Source organism: Rhinolophus ferrumequinum, chromosome 8, assembly GCF_004115265.2.
Source record: "Rhinolophus ferrumequinum isolate MPI-CBG mRhiFer1 chromosome 8, mRhiFer1_v1.p, whole genome shotgun sequence".
Taxonomy (NCBI): domain Eukaryota; kingdom Metazoa; phylum Chordata; class Mammalia; order Chiroptera; family Rhinolophidae; genus Rhinolophus; species Rhinolophus ferrumequinum.
Genome location: NC_046291.1, coordinates 29,149,342 through 29,170,987, shown reverse-complemented (window position 1 = coordinate 29,170,987; position 21,646 = coordinate 29,149,342). Strand labels below are relative to the sequence as shown.

Below are 21,646 nucleotides of genomic sequence, written 5' to 3'. Positions count from 1 at the left end.
TCTGCCTTGCCCAGAATGTCACTAGTGCTTCTAAGCAGGACATGTGAATGCCTCTAAGACAGGTTTTCCGACAGGAACATGTACAGGAAGAAAGAAAGGAACATAACAGAGAAGAAAATGTAACAAGAGAGAGCTTGGGGAAAGCAAAGCTAAGGAGATGGGAAAAAGTGCCTATGTTGGAAAATGATCCAGTACCAGCACCAGTTGTTCTAAACTCCGATGGCCTCATCACTGCCCCAGGTTTTCTGTCAATTTACCTCCCTACTCTCACTGTCTAAGGAGTGGAATTTATAGGAACTGAGCAAATATTTATGGACAATTTGGGTGAGAATAATCAATGCTGATCTGATGGAGACACTATTCATTTTACTCGTAACCCTTTCATGGAAGACCGGATGTGTATGTTTAAAAGGTCCCTCTTAAAGAATTGTCAAATAAGGTATAGGAGGTACTTTGAGGTTAGGGGATAAAGGAACAGCCTGGGAACTCTTGAAGAGATGAATCTCAAGGATTCCAGTGGTTGCAGATACAGGTTTCCTCTGCTATCCGAAGCAGAGTATTCCTATGAAATTATTTTGTAAGCCGAAATGGTGTAAAGGAAAGAGGCAATTACCTTAGGACCCATCTTGCTGCTAACAGATGCACAAAATAAATCGAGATAAAAAGCACAGATGTTCACAGTCACAGTTCAAAGCTATGGCAGCTTGATACTAAGATATTGAGTGTAGTTCCTGCAGCAAAAGCTTGGCAGTGCTCGGGTTGCGAGCTGCCTCTCTGATGGATCGCTGCAAAAGAAACGTTGAATGCTATTTTTGCTTTCCTCCTTTTTTTGTAAAAGTGAAAATCCTCTTCAGATTTCTTTGGTTAGCGAAAACAGGTACTCATGTAGATCTTTTGTAAAAACGGAGTGGCATAAAGTGAACTTTCCGAGATTGGGGGAATACCTGCAGTGTTAAGGATGGTTTCTGAAAATGCTAATTTCATAAAGCCCTGTTTAGTATGCGTATTTCCTCTCTATCCTATCTCTCAATCTCCATGCTTTTCTTTCTGCTCTGTTCCTACCCTAGAGTGCATCTTTGATTAACTCTGGCTTTCTTGGTTGCTAGCTACTACTGCCTCTGCTGCCAAAAAATTAGAAACAGCAAGAGGATGTGCAGCCTTTTCATTTGTCTGCTTTGTTTAATATTTTTCTCTTTCCAACAAAACTGGATAGTTTAAAAGTACTAAATAGAACTGAAAAACCAAATGTATACCTTTGAGGAATGTTTCTGTGATGCTTCATAGGGATTACCTTACAATGATCTTTTAATTATCATTATAATAAGTCCTAGACTCATTACAGGGGAAAATAACTGTATTTGTTATATAGAAAAGCAACCCTGAATGAATTTCATCTGTACACAAAAAGATGGTTAAGTCTTCAAAACATATTATTGAACAAAGAAACAAGGCACAAAACGCTGGAAGATAAATAACTTCCAGTTTTATAGTTAAATTATTTCATGGTCATTTTCCGAGAACAAGGTGTGTATTGTGAATTTAGAAGTATCATTTGTAGACCAGTTAGGAAAATTGAGTAGGGATCTCGGAGTGATTTGATTCTTAGGTTTGATTCTGTATTGTGAGAATTTTTATGTGGTTTTGTTTTAAATAACGAATATTGAAGTGATTAGATTTCCATTTTTCTAATGTTAATTTAGGCCCAAATTCACTTTTCTTACTCAATTAGGCTTTTGGGATCTTGATTGGTGCTTTCTAAGAAGTATTAAGTGATTATTTTCAAAACTGTTACATGGAGTAATAATACCTTTTGGTTTAGTCTATGTAGAAAGCTAAAAAATAAATTCTCATCAGAATAGAGGCAATTAATGCTTGGTAGAATTATACCAAAAACATTTTGAGAACATATTTAACGGTGTTTTCATTATACTTTCAATGGATTTTTAAAAAAATGTAGCAAGTCTGCAGATTAATCTTTATCTTCATTTTTCTTGCATTTATTAAAAATTCTTAATCTATTTACTTAAATGCTATTTTTTCACTTATTTAATGACTTTATTCCAATGAAATGTAAATAACTGTTTTAATTTATTCTTTAATTAAAGAAATAAGTTAAGAAAGATAAGCATTGGCTGTCTTTCCTATTTTCTTTTCAAACCTTTTTTGTTTGTTTGTTTAATTCAGATTGTTTTTCTTTCTCTCTCCCTTAGTTTTCCACTATTCCTTTTATAATTTAGCCATAAAATGCCTGGACTCAGCAAAGTATGGATTGTTTTTGTTTATTGTTATTTGTCGTGTTTGTTTCTTACAAACTAAGTCTATTCACAATGATTAAGGCAAGTTAAATTTAAAATAGTCTTAAATAGTCAGTGTCAAATACCAACTTGGAAAAAAATATCAAGAAATCTGCCTCCTCTCAACTTGTTTTTAGGACATTAAACATAAACATTAATCTGATTATGATTACTGTATAGTTGCCATTCTAAACATATTAAACCAACATTGTTTATTCCTTATAAAAATATTTGTTCAAAACATTGAGCTGCCTAATGTATCATTACAGAAATGATGTTTAGGGATCTGAATTATTTTGCTAAGGAATTAATTTAACTGATTGATCACATTAACTGTTTTGATTTTATATGCTTTTCTCTGCTTTTATGAAAAGTACATTGCTTTAAAAAAATGTTAAAAACAACCTAATCCCTAAATTTGCCTTTTCATACAGAGTTGTAAAAGATTTAGGAGCCAACATAACCACCAGCATGTTATATTTAAGATTTCCTTTGTTGCTTGCTGCACATGCAACAATGTTGTTCTTTCTTTGACACAGACCCAGACAAAGGCTGAGTGTAGCAAGGAAGCAGACAGCACGCCTCCAGTAGTGGCCCCTGCCTGGCTCCAGGCTTTGTAAACAGAAACATCCCAGGCTCCAATGAGGCAGACAGGGGTTCCCTGTCTGTTCTGCATTCAGGAAGCACTTGCTTGTACAATCCTAGCCACTGCAGGCAGGCATACATAGCAGTGTTTACATTTGGCTGAGTATCGAACTGAGAAAGCTAATAGGGAGGAAGAAGAGGGTTTATTAGGGCTAGGGGAACGAGACAATTTCAGGTATAGCATAAATATATAAAAAGAAAAAAAGGATTAAAAAACAAACAAACAAAAGGAATATTCTGTTAAAGGCCTCTTATTGCACACATATGTGAGTACACATGCCGAAATATTTTTCCTGGCAGTTTTTCAGGGATTTCATATTTTTAGACCATGTGACATATCCTAGGAAGTTTTCCATTTGAGATATTTAACTATTAGCATGGTTTTTAACATGTTTAAAAAATCTATTTAATACTTTTTTCATCCTCCCTATTAAATGAATTAATCATTTCTATTTCAGATTTTGGGTTAATGAATAGTTTTTGTAAATATGTTGCCGTTTCTTTGTAAATTTAATAATAAAAGCAAAGAGAATGCTGAGCCTTCAATAAACATTGGAAGACTCACACAGAATTTTGGAATTAGAAGGACTTTAAAAGTCACCTAGTATACCCACTTCTTTAAAAAATAGTTTAATGTATTTTAATAGCAAAGTTATAGGAATAGCACAGAAAACAAACATTAAAAACATACTTGCATACAGGAGAACTCAGAACAGTACAGTGAATGGACAGAATTTACTCTATGATAAAAATTCTAGAAATACCACTTAGTTGCTGTCATTAAGAAATTTACTTGTTTTTAAAATATCCAGACTCTGGCATTGTTCAGAAACACTTAACAGGTTTGTTTATAATTGGTATAAAGCTGAACTCTTGAAACTTGTTCATTGAAACACTTTGACTTGCATTAACGCTCTATGTCCCCTCATTTATATTAAAAATTCACATACAAATAAAAATGGAAAAAACTGTCAATACCTGATTTCTGTTCTCTATTTTCCCCCTCACAATCATACACTTAGGTAGGTACCTTTTTACCGTATGGGGAAACATTGTCTGACATTCGGAACTACCAATAACAAGAAGAGAAAAAGAATGTTTTTGGAGAATGCAGTTTTTCCTATGAGAGGGGATTCTCTCAAGCACATGTGTGGCATCCTAGTTGAATGTCTTTTGGCATCATTGTACACATTTGGCATGGATAGCACACAGGCTGGTGTCTTCAAAAAAGGCCAGCCAGACAGGCCTCACCTGCCCCCTGCAAAGCAGCAATAGCTGCAGTATGGAAGCGCAGATCTGTTTTTGACATCTTGAGCAATTTCTCACACCAAACGCTGTTTGGGAATCAATTTCAGTGGATTTCTGATACTGTCTAATTTCATGGACTGCCGCAGTACCAGGCCTGTAACTGTGAGATTTCTTCACTATAAGTAGCCACAATAGACACTACAAAATTAAAACTCATAATGTTTTAGAAAAGTCCCTTCATCTTTTAGTCTGTTTTCTTACACTTTACATTCACTTATAACAAGTTAGGCCATCTGTTTTTAAAGCCCAAACTAGATTTAAAAAAAACAAAACATTAAGGCAAGCACATTGACAACATCACAAAGAGATAGCAGACAAAGGATAAGGTGGAAACATTGGAAATCAGTTGCAATCATTTAAAAACACTTAATGGTCTGAGAAGTCCTCAGATGCCCTAGAGTATCACCACAGATTGATATTCAAAATTATGTCCCCAGTCACATAGAAAAAAGAATTTACTCCAATATATTTAGTTTAAGAAGGAAGGAAAAATGTATACTGTATTTCATATAACACAGAATTAACCATGTTAAAGCTTGACATTCTGTATATTCACAGTGCTGTGCAATCATCACCTCTATCTAGTTCCAAAACATTTTCATCACCCAAAAGGAGACTGCATACCTAATGAGCATCACTACAGGTTTTCCCATCACCCAGCCTCTGGTAACCAGTCTGCTTTCTGTCTCTTTGAATTTGCCTATGCTGGATATTTCATATAAATGGAATAATAGAATATGTGACCTTTAGTGTATCCAATGTATGGATAAACCACATTTTGCTTATTCATTTGTCAGTTTATGAACACTTGTGTCGTTTCTACTTTTAGCTATTGTGATTAGTGATGCCATGAACATTCCTATAGAAGTTTTTGTTTGAACACCTGGTTTCAGTTCTTTTGGGTATGTGCCTAGGAGTGGAATTGCTGGGTCTTAGGTAATTCTATATTTAACTTTTTGAGTAACTTCCAAAGCGTTTACTAGTACAGCTGCACCATTTACATTCCCACCAGGAATATACAAGAGTTCTATTTTCTCCACATCCTTGCCAACACTTTTTATTTATTTATTTATTTATTTATTTATTTATTTATTTATTTATTTATTTATTTATTTATTTATTTGTGTGTGTGTGTGTGTGTGTTGAAATCATAGCCATCCTAGTGTGTGAGAGGTGATGCCTAATGACAAAATGAGTTTTTATATGCAGCTTTCTTCCTATAGCTTATTCTATATGTTAAAAGTAGTTACAATGATCAATATGGTAAAGTCTATAAAAATCCATTAAATGTCCTGCAAATTAAAAGAGCATTACAGTGCTTCAACAGATCCTTCAATAGAAATATTGTTTTGACATTTTAATATTCATGTGCTTGACTTGAATGAGACAGATACATTCATTTAGAACAGGAATGTCCATCTGAGGAACTCTTTGCCATAGAAGCTTCTGACATTGCCATGGAGGCTTCTAGTTTGATACAACACATAATTATAATGTCCAAAGTGAGAAACACTTAAAATACAATATGCTTGATTTTGACTGAGTGTAAAGGATGATTAAATAAGGATATTAGCAGTTATCAAGCCCAGCCTCTGGTCATTATTACCAAATACTGCATGAATACCTATAGTTAAAAAAAAGATGAACAGCTATTTCATAGGGTGACTCATACCATTTTAGACAGCACTTTTTGTAAGCCTTAAGTTCTTCTGTATGCTGAGCTAATAAAAACTGCTGTGAACACACTAATTGGATCTTGTTATTCTGTAGCTTCAAGTCATTTTTCCACATGAAGACAGCTATCATATGCTCTCAAATTTTCTCCTTTAACATACTGCACAGTTCTAGTTTTTTCTACCCATCACATTTCAGAGTTCTCATACTGTTATGTTTTCTGGATGTACTCCCTTTGTGGACATCCATCCTAAAAGTTGTTTCTCTAGACATGATTTGATCCATAGAATGGAACTAACACATGAAATGAATTACATGCTCATGATAGGCCTGTGATTTAGATATGTGTGTTCCCTTTCTGCAAGTGTATAAACAGGCTCAGGCAGGTGAAGAAATTTTTCGAAGATCATACAGTAAGTAAAAGAACTGAGTTACAAGTCCAGTTCAGATTTAACTGCCTGCAAAGCCATGCTCTTTTCATCAATAATGGTAATATCAGTATTGATAAACATAACTACCATTTATTGCATAGATGATATATACTCAAGACTGTCTGTACTAAGTACTTAGACTCCCATCTAAGCCTCACAGAGATTTGTGAGGTAGAGAGTATTTTTCTATAAGTGGGAGCATTGAAGATCAGAAAAGTCAAAAAACTTACTAAAAGCCATAGAGAGTGATGTTAAGTCTTAAAACCAAATGTGATTCCAAAGATTGTTGTCTTATACTTGTGTCACACTATTCTGTCTATGCTGTTCCATGATAAGTTGATATTTTAATAATTAGGAGCATAGCTAACAGGTGTTTCAGTGTTACATCTGTATAAGATAATCTGTCTGATAAAATATACAATTTGCTGTTATCACAAATTTATTGTTTATTTCCTTTGATGTAAAAACATTGCTGATTTCACTATATAGTGATACAGACTTTCTGTCAGTACATAACAAAATACTGGAAAAAAAAGGATAACCATATTTAAAAATTTTTTGTTCAATTACAGTTGGCACACAATATTTTATTAATTTCAGGTATACAGCATAAGGGTTAGACATTTATATAATTTATGAAGTGATCCCCCCAGTAAGTCTAGTACTCCCTGACACCATACATAGTTATTATTGACACCATACATAGTTATTACAGTACTATTGACTATATTCCTTATGCTGTACTTTACATCCCCATGACTATTTTGTAAATGCCAATTTGTACTTAATCCCTTCACATTTTTAATCCAGTCCCCCAAGCCCTCTCCCATCTGGCAACCATCAATTTGTTCTCTGTATCTATCTATGAGTTTCTGTTTTGTTTGTTCATTTATTTTGCTTTTTAGACTCCACATATAAGTGAAATTATATGGTATTTGCCTTTCTCTGTCTGACTTATTTCACTTAGCATAATACCTTCGAGGTCCATCCATGTTGTCACAAATGGTGAGATTGCATTCTTTTTTATGACCGAGTAATATTCTATCGTATATATGTACCACATCTTTTTTTCCCCCTTTCTTCCTCCTGCCCTCCACCCCCACATTCCAGTTCAAGCTGTTGTTTCTCAATCTAGTTGTGTAGGACACAGCTCCCTGGCTCATGCTGGTATTATGAGCCTTGTGCTGCATCCCAGCTGAGGCAGTCGGTTGCCAGCCAGCCACTCATGGCAGCACACGGCAGCCTGCGGCAACGCATGCCAACCTCCGGCAGCCCAGCTCCAGGGAGAGCTGTTATTCACAATCTTAGCTGTAGAGGACGCAGCTCACTGGCCCATGTGGGAATCAAACCGGCGACCTCAGCATTAGGAGCACGGCGCTCCAACCACCTGACCCACCAGGCCCAGGCCAGCTCACATCTTCTTTAAGGATAACTGCATTTTAAAATTTGTTTTCTTTTAGGTCCACCTCATTCATTTAACCGAGATGAGACAATAATCATTGCTTTGGCATCAGTCTCTGTATTAGCTGTTTTGATAGTTGCCTTATGCTTCGGATACAGGATGCTGACAGGTAAAAATACCACTTTTTATCCTATTGTTTCTTAAACATGCCATTTAATCAAAATTTATTTTCTCCTTTAAAAAATCTCCATGCTAAAAAACATCTCTGTGGTACAGTAGCTCCCATCTTTCTGTCTTAACAAACTTTTTTCCACTAGTTTTTATGAAGTTTCAAACATATACAAAATACATAATCACCTACCTTCAGTGATTACCAAATCTGTGTATCATCTATAACCCACTCACTATACCCTTCTGTGCCACTGGATTATTTTGAAGAAATCACCGATAACATTCATTTATTTATAAATAATTTAGTACTATCTCTGAGTAGAAGGACTTACAAAATATATAACCACAATACCATTTTCACATCTTAAAAAAAAAAGAACAGTAATTCCTCAGTATCACCAAATGTTCAGTTGGTTCTAATAAATTCAGGGTGATGAGCATTTTAGGAAATCATTTTTGACTTGAATAACTCATTTATTGACTTGAATAACTTTAATAAAACTATTTTTAATGTTTGGCAATATTTCTTAAGGTTTTAAACTAGGTCTGTTGCTGCAGTCATCTGCCAGAATTCAGCTTTGTGTTATTCATTATTCATCTTTGTTTATAGATGATTCCTAGTTTAGTTAATAGTTTTACTTCTATTTACATCAGGCGTAAGTCTTGCTACCTACCCTTTGGTGGCTTTTCCTTTTAACAGTAATATAATACAATGTGTAATAAAGATCTTCATTTTAAGAGAAGCACACATTAGTAACTTCTTTTGCCTGTTCCTACAGGAGACCGTAAACAAGGTCTTCACAGTATGAACATGATGGAGGCAGCAGCATCAGAGCCCTCTCTTGACCTAGATAATCTGAAACTGTTGGAGGTAAGATTGCTCTTAGATCATGGACCATTCTTTCTGCTCTCATAATCTGAGACAGTGTCTTCATTCGCACACTAAATCATTCATTCATTTATTCTACCAGCATTTATTGAATATCAGTTTAGTGCCAAGGCCTATTCTAGGCACTGAGAATGTAGACGAACAATATCGGTATCTCTCGAGTCTTATATTCTAGTGGGAGAGAGTCTACAAACAGGTAAACGAATGTATATTATATCAAGTAGTAGTAAGTGCTATGGAGAAAAGTAAAACAGATAAGGAGATAAGAAAGTTATGGAAAGGGGGTTGTTAAAGTATATTTAGAAAGAAAATGATCTTTGAGTACAGACTTGAACAGAGTATGGGAATAAAGATATGTGAAATGCTGAGAATAATGTGCCAGGCAAGGAATCCATAGTAGGTGCCAAATAAATATTCTTTGTGTGTGAATATATTTTTCATAGGTACATACAACTATTATACATTCCATAGAATTTAATTTTCATTTGGTAATTTCTCAGAACCTATGTTGAAAGTTTTATTGTGATCAATAGGATAAATAAACTATGATCTCCAAACCAGAGAATGTTAAATAATAGATACGGTAGATTTAAATATATAAAATATTTTAAGAACCTTCCATTTGAGAGAAAAATATAACAAAGTTAAAAGCCAAATGCAAAATAAGTATTTCAACACAGAAACAAAGAATTGAAAAAGAGTTAGTATAAATCAACATAAAAGAAATAATCCATAAAAAATGGACAAAAGAGATGAACTGCCAATTCACAGAAGAAGTAAGTGTGGCTAATTCATATATAATAAGATGTCCAATTTACTTAAATTAAAAAAATTACTAATTAAAACCATAGGATTTCATCCTAGACTGAGGAAAATAAACATTCCCGAACATTGCTGATTTAGTATGTATTGTTACCTTTCTAAAGGGCAGTTTATCTGTTTCTTAAATTTTAACCTAGAAATAGTGAATGAAATATAACAAATGTCCCTAAATAAGTGGTGGTAAGTGCCTAACCTGTTTTCAGTAAAAAGTGAGAGAAATTCCCAGAGACCAAAAATGAAGATAACAGGTTACATTTTCCTGGTTCTTTGTGTATTGAGCATTTTTTTATTGTATCCTGGATATTGTGAGTGTTATATTGTGGAGACCCTGTGTTCTTTAGCTTCTTCTGAAGTGTGTTCATTTTCAATGTTTGTTTTAGTATGCAGTTGTCTTGGTTGGACATACTGCAAACTCGTCGTGTTTAGTTGAAATTTGTCCCATGCATTCACTGGGTTCCCCACTGTCTGACTCTCCGTTCTGGAATTCTCCCCTCACTTTCCAGCAACCTTGGTTGCGCCAAATTCTGCCCTCTGGTTCTTGGGGCCAGAAACATTATGGATTTTCTACTGCATTTTTAGCTCCACTGCACAGTGCTGATTTCAGCCTGCTCTCAGGCGAAAAATGGGTACCTCATCCTATACCATTCCTTTCTTCTAAGTGTTGACTCCCCTCAGACTCTACCTCTTTTTGTTTATTCTCCATTACTTTTAGATTTTTTTTTTACAATTTTGTTCAGAGTTTATGGTTGCTATTTGTGGGAGGCCTGAGTCTAGTAGGAGCTTCCTGAGCCATATAAGATGTGGATTTTATTAGTTCCTTGATAATGGAGTAATTTAAACTTTAAGCAATAGAGAGCTGTGACACACATATAGACTTACACTTTATTTAGTAAATTTGATTGTTCAGTTGTGATATGAATTAAAACTCTTGCTTTTTTTAAAATAAATTTGCAGCTGATTGGCCGGGGTCGATATGGAGCAGTATACAAAGGTTCCTTAGATGAGCGTCCAGTTGCTGTAAAAGTGTTTTCGTTTGCAAACCGTCAGAATTTTATCAATGAGAAGAACATTTACAGAGTGCCTTTGATGGAACATGACAACATTGCTCGCTTCATAGTTGGAGATGAGAGAGTCACAGCAGATGGACGCATGGAGTATTTGCTTGTGATGGAGTATTATCCCAATGTAAGTTCTTCATAAAAAATAAACTGACATTTATATGAGCAGTCAATCAGATGTTCAAGAGGACCACTGTTATGTAGAACATTACTGTTTTGCAAACTGGTTCTTAAGGGTCTACAATGAGATAAAGATCTTACACCGGAAGGTGAGTTGGCTAAGTCACTAGTTAACCATTTAATCCCCCCACTGACTTTCTTGATGAAGGAAGCAGTGCTTTGATTAACATTCATTCTGGTGCAAGCTCCTCATCCCAACAATCCCTGGGTGGCACTAAATACTTTGTGGATGAGCAGTTTGAGGAGCACTGACACATACATGTTTACAAAACCTCGTGTTTTCTGCTTGTAAAACATAACAATATAATTTGTTTGTGCGAATAAGAGAAAACAGTATAAAGGAGTCTAAAGACGTTTTTTCTGTCTTAATTTGATGAATCAAAGTGTTTAAAATGAAATAGCCCTTCATAATTTTTAATATTGGAAAAATAAAAATTGATAATGTTTAAATTCTTTTTTCCATCTCTCTACCCACAGAAATGTCTCACCAACTCTTTCGAGATTCTGAAATGTCATAATTCTTTAGATCTCCATGGAATCCTAACCTATACAAATCCTTTATAAGGCTGCTCACTTACCTTCTCATGTTAAAGTAAATTAATTCCACCCTTTTTTTTCTTTTTTCTTTTGGATATTACTTCCTCTATATAGGGATCTCTATGCAAGTATCTGAGTCTCCATACAAGTGACTGGGTAAGCTCTTGCCGTCTGGCTCATTCTGTGACTAGAGGTCTGGCTTATCTTCATACAGAATTACCACGAGGAGGTAAGAGACAATGAGTAGAAGATGAATGACACTCAATCTGGAGACAAAATTAACAAAGGGAATTTTTATTCATATCTTCAAAGTAAAAGTATATTTTATATAATATCCAAATTCATTATTAGCCAGATGACATGAGAAATGTATTTGAAATGTGACAGGAAGGATAAGAAAAAATCTTGAAGACTCTAGAGGGATCATGGATACCACTGAGAATTTGATTAAATCTTCTCTTAAGGGCATACTTTATTTAAATTTTTTTTTTTCAGTTACAGTTGACATTCAACATTATATTAGTTATAAGTGTATAGCATAGTGGGTAGACATTTCTATAACTTAAGAAGTGATCCCCTTCATGTGGGCATACTTTAAAAAGTGTTCTTTTGATTCTAGGGCTGCTAAGGCCTTTTTAAGTTCATCTATTCATTTAAGAACCTCTTAGCTAGGCTTTATTGTATTTTCATTGTATTTCTTTTGCTTATTTACCTGAACTGCAATGCATTATCACTTCTTTAGTTTTAATTTCACATGGATCTTTATTCCATAGGTAGGTTGGACTTTAGTATAAAACTCAAATGTATCTTTTTATAAGTCAGTGTGTCTCTTAGCTAGAATTAGGTTTGGTCAAATCTATCAGGAGGAAAAAATAAAGGCTTCAATAAGAATGAAATGTTTTTTCTTTCCCATGTAAGAATCTAGACAGAGACAGTCAAAATTTGTTTGGCAGCACCAGGCTCCTATATTGCTTCTCCATTATGTTTTATATATGGCTTATATTTTCAGGGTCACTCATTGTTTATTATGCTACATTCTAATAAACAGAGAAAAGGAAGGGAAGGAAGGAGCAATTGCCCCCTTCTGCCTTTAGAAGTCCCAGTCTTATGCTTACGTTTTGTTTCCCAGAATTTAGTCCGCGCTTAGCTACCATACTTAGCTGCAGGAGATGCTGAGAATATTGTTTTGTTTTGTTTTAGCGGGGTGGACTGCTGCTCAAATAATATTGAGTTCTGTTACTAAGTAGGAAGACAAAAATGCATGGTGGGGAATCAGTTTTTGCCAGTGTTTCAGAACAGCGTGATTATGTTTCTTGCCATAACTGCAGTTTTCTTTAGCTTTTATGTACATTTTTGCTAGTTGTTCATAGCATCTCTTTAATAGATTTGCTTTCTCACTTTGTTTCAAAATATACCTCAGATCATAGTCACCTCTAAATTAGCTTTGCTGTGAAAATCTGTCTTTGTGCTTTCTCAGGCTTTCATCCCTTAACAGCGTTTTCCTGTCATAACTGTTGTCCAGAACATTGTACTTTTTAGTTTCTCTGACCTCTGTAGTGAAGAGAATCCTTAATGTATCAATTTCTTAGATCTTTGTTCCATTGTGTAATAGCACGCATCATCTTTTCTAGCTGCTGCTTCATATATAAATAATTTCTCCTGAATAATTTATCAGTTCATTTATCTTGACATCTTGTTTTTCCTGAATGTAGAATTGACCAGTGTTATTACCTATGTCAGCAACTTGATGCACTCACTTTAGTGCTTTAGCACATTAACCATTTGGATTGTGTTTTCTTACTCTTAAATATTATTATAACTCCTTTAAAGAGCTGGGTTAGCACAGAACTTAAAATATCATCCTAATCCCGCTTGTCAAGGCTTGTGTAGTTCAGCAAGGTTTCAACTTAAACATTGGTTGAAAAGAATAATTGCCATCAAATACGATTTTTTATTTATATACAGATGTTACTCTTAAATATTACTTAATATTTTCACTAGTTAACCTTTTTTTAAACGAGTATATATATGCTATTTCAAAAAAAACCCCATAACAATAGTGGCTGTTTGAACTTACTGTTTTACCTATTTTAATATTCCAACTATACTATGCTGTTTCAAAACATTTAAAATGTCATCTCATTTTTTTTCAGAGAACTCTGTTCTTCCCAGTGTCTTCATATATAACTTTGCTGTTTAGCATAGAAATTTTGTAATTGAACCTGTTTATTTATTTGTAATTGGTTTTCCCTATGAATTTTTTCCTAATGAATTTTTATTACCACACACAAAAATCTAAAAAAGAAAAAACATATATAGATCACTCAAAACTAACCAGAAAATTGTTATTAACTAGTTTATGTATATCCTTCTCTGTCCTTTGCTTGCTCTTGTGCTTGTTCTCTCGCTCTCGCTCTCGCTCTCGCTCTCTCTTTCTCTAAAGATCCACAGAGAGACCTTTTTCATTAAGGTTTTATTATGTCCTGCTTTCCTCTGAGATACTTGCCTGTTGCAGTGCTGCTGCCCAGGGAAAAATCATTGTATGTTCTGTTCCTTTCTCTGCACCCCCAACCCCTGAAATAAAAAAGGTTAAAATGAATACTGAGGAGATCTTTAAAGGGAAAAGAAGTCTCAAAAGGACAGTTTGTAGTTTTACCCTTTGCATTGGCAATGAACCCTATCTTGTCTCTTCTTTTCTTTTCCCTTGTTTTCTCCTTTATTCCTTCCCTCTCCTTTTCTTTTCATTTCTTTTTTATTATTTTTTAATAGTGGCAGGAGGACTACCTAATTTTCCCCTCTGGCTGTGTCTGATTCCTTGCATATTCTCCCCATTATTAACCTGGGTTTCCTAATGTGTGAGATCTTTTAAGTGTTGATTCGGTATTAGTACACAAACATTTTCCAATGTCTTTATAAATTTTCTTATATAAATATCAGCTTGAGATTATACCACGTATACTGGTGGTGGTGGTGGTGTATCCAGAATAAGAAATGCAGCTCTTTTAGGGGTCGAGTTAAGCCATGTTAGTACGAACTTTAGAAGGGGAGCTAGGAAGTGGGAAGGTGAGAAAATGAGAAAGAAATCAACTCTTAGATAAAGAAATTTGATAACTATTATTTTTTTCTTTCAGTTGTGCTGTTGCTTTTTTTTTTTTTTTTTTTGATATCAAAGGAACCATTATCCTCTGTCTTTAGTTTCATTGTTGGTGACAGTGCAGTCTAGTATTAATGAGAGTAAAACATGTAAACACTGAGTCTATTTCTGTGTAAATACTCGTATAAACACTCAATAAACACCTTGACTTTGTTCAGATTGCTGAATTTCTTTGTATGTCTAGGGAGTTATTTTAAATTTTAGAATATTTTTCATTTTGAGAGCTATGGTCTTAATATAAATTTATATAAGGTTTCCTTCTAGAGAGGAAAAAAATAGGTGGTGTTTTTGATTAGAGGCTTAGATTAGATACATTCTTTCAGTCAGCCAGCATTTACTCTGTGCCAAGCCTTTTGAATTCAGGTAAAACATGTTCTATCTACCTTCATGGAATATTTAGTCAAGTGATTCTATTCCAGACCATTGTAAGATTATTTCTCGTTTGATTTGAAACACTGACGTGGGCTTAGAGACATGGCTAAACCTAGGGCAGAACTGACGGTCAGTCACAGGTTTGAGCTGTTTAGCCATAGAAGAGTGTAACGTATACATACACGTTTTGGAACCATGTCCGTTTTTTATTGATACTTGTTTTGGATACCTTGACATTTTTCTGTTTATACCAAATATTCCGCTTTCTGTTGCCTCCTTTCGCTATCCTAAAATGAAGAGAGAAAAAAAATTGTGTTAAAATTAGAAGCAACAGCATGTTGACTATTAGTGGCAGCAAAAGTTTAAAGCTTAATTAAGTATACATTCAACAGGAGTTGTATTGTAAAATATAGTGAAAATAATGATGATTTTGAGTTGAAATTTTGATTTCTTATGTCTTTTTGTTATTAAATTATTAATGGGCAGAAAATAACACTATCTTTTATATTTATGTAGTCCCTATTACTTGCATGCTCATTTCATGGCCAATAGTGCTATTTAAGTATTAATAAATATTTGAAATTATCCAAACAGATAATTATAAACCTGCAATTTCCCATCGAGATTTAAACAGCAGAAATGTCCTGGTGAAAAATGATGGAACCTGTGTTATTAGTGACTTTGGGTTGTCCATGAGGTTGACTGGAAATAGACTGGTGCGCCCAGGGGAAGAAGACAATGCAGCCATAAGTGAGGTGAGTGTATACAAAAGATATCACACTGGCATACTTTGAAAACATAATGAATTGCGTTAAAGAAACCACTAACTATTCAGGATAATTATCCTTATATGCTACCAATTACAGCATCTTAGGAATTACAAAATTAAGAAATACCGAGACATTGCATAAAGGACATCAATTCATTATGCAAGCTTCTGCCATTCCAACTCATTTTTTTTTAATTGGGGAATATTGGGGAACAGTGTGTTTTTGCAGGGTGCAGCTCAGCTCCAAGTCCAGTTGCTGTTTTCAGTATTTAGTTGCAGGGGGTGCAGCCCACCATTCCATGTGGGAATTGAACCGGCAACCCTGTTGTTGAGAGCTGGTGCTCTAACCAACTGAGCCATCTGGCTGCCCTCAACTCATTTTTGACAAGCGTTAGGAGGAAGTTTATAGGAACTGATTTTTGAAGCAAGAATAAAATTATCAAGTTTGAGATAGGACAGTCACCTTCTGATAATCACTATTACAATGTGGAGCATTTCCTTCTTAACCTTTTTCTGTAGATTCACATACACAGGTTTATATACACATATATTTTTTGTGTTAATTTTTAAAATGTTAAATGTTGTACAAATTGATTTACAGTTTTCCCACTGTGTCTTATAGGTTTTTTGCATTGATATACATAGGAAGATCTAGCTCATTCTTTTTGATTGATTCTATTCAGTAGGATGGACTTACCACAGTTTAAATATTTAAGAAAGGCATTTTATAGATAAAAAATCAGGTATAGAAAGTTTCAGGGACATTCTTAGGGTCAAATAACTAATCATTGGCATACTGTTGACATGAAATTTATGTATAAATTCCGTCTAATGTATGCCCTTCAGAATATGATACATTATATTACTGAAATTTATCACTTTTAATTGATCAGGTTGGCACAATCAGATATATGGCACCGGAAGTTTTAGAGGGAGCTGTGAACCTGAGGGACTGTGAATCAGCTTTGAAACAAGTAGACATGTATGCACTTGGACTAATCTATTGGGAGATATTTATGAGGTGTACAGACCTTTTTCCAGGTAAGAGATCTATCAAAAATTGATAAATGTTTTGAAGTGAAATAGTTATATCTTCTTTTTCTACCTATAGTAAATAAGTCAGGTATTATATGTTTTTACTTTCATTTAAACCTTTAGTTCATTGCCATCTAGTGTTCAGAAACATTGTTAGCCAGAAGGAAAAACTTTTTTAAAGGACTCCATGTTTGTCTCTGAGTGCAATTTAATTAGTTGCTTATAATAGCTTATCTTTGTGTTTAGTTTGATTTCTGATTGCTTTAGCAGTCATAGTTTTCCTTATGCATCCTCTGAGGATTTGATAAGCTGTATTTACATTGTTTCCTGAATTGACCCAATAAGGAATTAGAAACAATGAATTATACATTGGAATACTTTTTTCTTTCTTTCATCCTTTCTTTTTTTAATTCTCTCTTTCTTTTTTTGTTTTCCCTCTTACCTGAATGCCTTCCTTCCTTGCAATGAAAGAACACTCATTTAATGTAAATGCTTATTTGAGGCTTCTTTGAAATAACCAAATGAGTTTATAATTTTTCTCCTTTTGTTATGGTTTTTTATATCACTGTCATTATTGTCACATAGAAACTTTAGTATTTTCTATTGTCACATAGAAAATTTTCTATTGTCACATAGAAAATTTAGTGCTTTAAATTAAACAGCATATAGCAATAGTTTATAATTCTAAAATATAATGAAATTGATTATTTAGGTGTACTACATGTCTATTAATTCTTATTTAGAAATATATTTCCAGTTAACTGGAAGTACAGAGTACTCAATTTAATTGTTTTTCTGGAAATAGCAGCACTTGTAGTAGTATCAGTGTTGTTGGAATTTTGGAACTTTTGGAACTTTATATTTCTATTATTGGAACTTTGGCCACAGATTTTTTTAAATATCCTAATCCAGAATTGTTGTTTTTTAGAAGTATGTCTGACTTAAAGGATTCTTACAGTATCAGCATTAGTATACTGCCATCAGCAACATTTTTTCAACAACTGCATTCAAAGAATAACTATTGTTTTTGATCTGATAAACAATAGAGAACAATATTAGTTATTTGAAAAGAGACAGGCAATTAAATCTTGGATGAACTGTAATTGAACAAACTGGAAGAAGTTAAAAAAAATAGGGTGTTATTATTTAATGGATACAGAGTTTCAGTTTGGGAAGGTGAGAAAAGTTATGGAGATGATGGTGGTGATGGTTGCGCAACAGTGTGACTATATTTTGTGCCATAGAATATACTTAGTACACTTGAAAATGGCTAAAATGGTAAATTTTGTTATGGATATTTAACCACAATGAAAAACAAAAATAAAGAGAAAAGAAGAGAGTTGCATTAAGATACGCTATAATCTTGGATATGGAAATGAGGAAGAAGATGCACATGTGAAAGAAAATGTAGAAAAGGAATCTGTGGTTTTGGTTAACTAGTGGAAGAAAGTGGAAGGAATTGAGAAATATTCAGAGATCTGAGAAAGAGTGAGAGTGGCAGCCAGGAACTGAGGGAAAAATACTGGTTTACATTGGAAAGATGAGTTAATTATGGAGACTTTTGGATGGGGTACTGATAAGACAACAGAAGAAATTTTAAAAAAATTTAAAAGAATAAAGAAGATGTTGAGAGAACTAAGATTAAAATGATTATTTGGGAATTGTCCACATCGAGATGATAATTGAGAATTTAAGATAGGATGTAATCCCCTAAGAACATATGAAGAGAAAAAATTGTTGAATAAAGACTGAATATTGGGGGACCTCCACTCAAATAGTTTAGTTATAAAGACAAATAGAAAATGAGTGAGAAAACTGAGAAATCATAGTATCTGGGAAGTCAGTGTTAGAACCAAGATTGATAGCAATCAAGGTAATCAAAAGTCAAAAAGAAATAGAACTGAGGAATGATCTTTGAATTTGAATAGGAGGAGTCATTGGTATCCTTAGAGGAGTTCCTGTGGAATACAGAAGACAGGAATATTAAAGAGTATAGGGAGGGAAGCGTATCTAGAAAGCACAAGCTGAAGATACAGGCCACTCAAAAATTTTAACAATGAAATCTGGTGGATGTTGGAAAAAAAAAAAAAGGATGCCACAAACATACTAACAAGCCTAGAGAATAGAGTATGATAATAATAAAATTCTTATAAAACATCTAAAAACTTATATGATACACCTCCAGATGCAGTACATGCTTTATTAATAAGTGGAAAAACCATGTAATGAAAGCTGATTCTCTGTAAAATAGCAAAAGAGGTAAATTAGGTGTCTATAACAAAGGAAAGTAAAATGCTGCAAAGTTTATACAAAGGAGGGGGAAGGAAGGGAGGAAGGGAGGAAGGGAGGAAGGAGGAAGGGAGGAAGGGAGGAAGGAAGGAAACACAAAGGCAAGAGAAAGAAAAAGGAAGAAAGAGAACAAGTGTTATTTAAGAAAGGGACTAAAAATTCCTAACTGCTTAGAGGCATAATTAACAAGTAGCAAATGAGGTGAGAAACAGGGACTGGCATATGATATTCTTAGACGTTTGATCTATTTTGGACAGTTTGTAAGAAAATGGGATAAAACATCCCTTGAGCAATTCAGTGATTATAAAGTTTTAAGGAAACCCAATAAGACTAGTACTTCCATGATAATGTCATTATCATTTATGTTGGTGTTTCCACTGCCTAATATGAAGTTAGCTCTAAACAAGTATCTATGGAGCAATTAGATTTAGAACCATGAAGATTTAGTAGAAATTTTATAATTCTTAATGTCATTCAATTCACAAAACAAGATTGTACATCAGTTTCATTTAGCAAGTTTTCTCATTATAATTTAGCCTCAATTAAAACAAATAAATAAAATTGTGATTTTTAAAAAATTATTTTACTGAACCAGCATTTGAAGAAAAAATAACTAATAAATAACACTTAGAAGGTATTATGTGTGTTGTGTATGTGTCTCAGAGAGGCAGATAAAATAATAGTAAACATCTTATAGTTCACAGATGATGCGGATTGAGTTTTTACCATATGGTGTTTCATGAATGAAAGTGATATACTAAATAGCAGAATTAAATCCTTTAGTTTTGTTTTTTAAGCTCAGTGTTGATGGTTTCTGATCAAAAATAAGTACTTAGATGTTTAGAGAATGAAAATATCACTTGTATTTATAGATAGTGCAATATTCAAGAAAATTTGGGCTATGCTGTATAGATTATAAAATAAATCTCTTTTAAATTGGTGGAGAACAAGTGTTTATAGGTTTTTTTGAATATTCAAATTGAAACATAAAACTTAAATTGCGTGTTTTATAAATGTACTTTCTATCAGAGTCATTTTAACTTATGTATTATTTCCATGTGAGTTAGGAAGAGCGGATGTTGCCATTTTGCTGATGGGAAAACTGAAACACAGCATAGTTAAAAATGACTTTTCCAAGGTAGAGATGAAGCTAAGATTAGAACCTAAGTGCTTTATCCTCTATCCTCCATCCTCGTGTTCTTTCTTCTAATTTATCCTTTCATTTCGATGGGTGGGGGGATTAGCAAGGAGACAGGAAGGTCTCTATTTCCTTTGAGTTCTTTGACAGGATTTTGACTAGACCATTGGATTTCTAAGTTTTGGGTCCCAGAGGTCATCTGTATGTCTCAGTATGTTTATTAAGTTTAATTTGATTACATTTTTAAAAAATCATAAGCCTCTCATTACAAGTAGCTGATTGTGTGTTTTGGTGTTGAATAGGGTTATTAAACTGATAGAATAGTTAATAATAGTTAAAAATCCTTGATCTAGACACAGCTTTTAAGAGGAATTTGAAAAAAAAAATCAATATATTGATTTTTCTGTCAAATGGCCATTATCATAAAAATTTTTGTGACATTTGATACAATCTGGCTGTGCTATAGTAGAGAAAAGGATATAATGAGATATGATGTTTGTATAACCCCCCCCCCCCCGGTTATTTTTGGTTCAACAGACATATTTGTTGTACTAGATCCTGGACTTCTCATATTCACTACCTTTGATCCCTGTGTGGTAAGAATTCAGGCATATTTTCAAGTATTAAGTACACCTATGTCTATAATAACCGCAACCAAAATTTAGTAATACTAGAAACCATTTAAAAATAGCTGTCCATCATTGAAACCACTGTTTAGCTTAACAAACATTTAATTTATCAAAGACTATTCTAAGTAAAGCATTTATCAATAATGCATTAAACCCATAACAGGGTCTCTTTAGGATTTCTACATATGCCTGAAAGGGTTAAAAAAAAACAGATTGTGACACAATTTCTTTGCTTGCTTAGTATCAGAAATACTCCTGTTATTCTATCATTTTATGATAATTGGAAATTTTACTTCAGCCTTCTTTTTACAAAATTCACAGGTGAATCTGTACCAGAATACCAGATGGCTTTTCAGACAGAAGTTGGAAACCATCCCACTTTTGAAGATATGCAGGTTCTGGTGTCTAGGGAAAAACAGAGACCCAAGTTCCCAGAAGCTTGGAAGGAAAATAGCCTGGTAAGAAAAAACTAAATTATTAAAAAGAGGATAGACTGTCAATAATGTTAATAGTTTTTTTAGAGTTGTCTAATACCAGAAATCAAATTTACTTCAATTTTATGATGTTATACATTTAAAATTTTTTCAATATTAAAAGTCCTCTTTTTTGATTCAGTTTTTCCCCAGTATAAAATACTATGTAGGGAGCCTAACTGTTGTGTTTGAAGTTTGCCAGATTGGGTAACAGCTGGGATAATTAACGTAAATATTTTAAACATTATTAAAATTCCATCTTATTCTCTTTAGAATGATACCAAAAATGTTAGTGAAGACTTACGTATTCAATGGCTAATAGAAATTTAAGCAAAACCAAAAAGAAACCTAGGTACAGCCTGTAAATTCTGCTTAT

At 33.7% G+C, this 21,646-nt stretch overlaps 1 protein-coding gene across 2 annotated transcripts in view; it reads left to right on the top strand.

Annotated features, from left to right (window-relative positions):
• BMPR2 (bone morphogenetic protein receptor type 2) overlaps positions 1 to 21,646 on the top strand; it is a 134,306-nt gene that overhangs the window by 95,986 nt on the left and 16,674 nt on the right. For both annotated transcript variants that reach the window (XM_033111423.1, XM_033111422.1), the window contains 7 exons: positions 7,813 to 7,923; positions 8,705 to 8,796; positions 10,591 to 10,821; positions 11,526 to 11,640; positions 15,532 to 15,692; positions 16,600 to 16,747; positions 21,119 to 21,255. In XM_033111423.1, the coding sequence (XP_032967314.1) occupies positions 7,813 to 7,923; positions 8,705 to 8,796; positions 10,591 to 10,821; positions 11,526 to 11,640; positions 15,532 to 15,692; positions 16,600 to 16,747; positions 21,119 to 21,255 (995 nt within the window). The remainder of the gene's footprint in view (positions 1 to 7,812; positions 7,924 to 8,704; positions 8,797 to 10,590; positions 10,822 to 11,525; positions 11,641 to 15,531; positions 15,693 to 16,599; positions 16,748 to 21,118; positions 21,256 to 21,646) is intronic.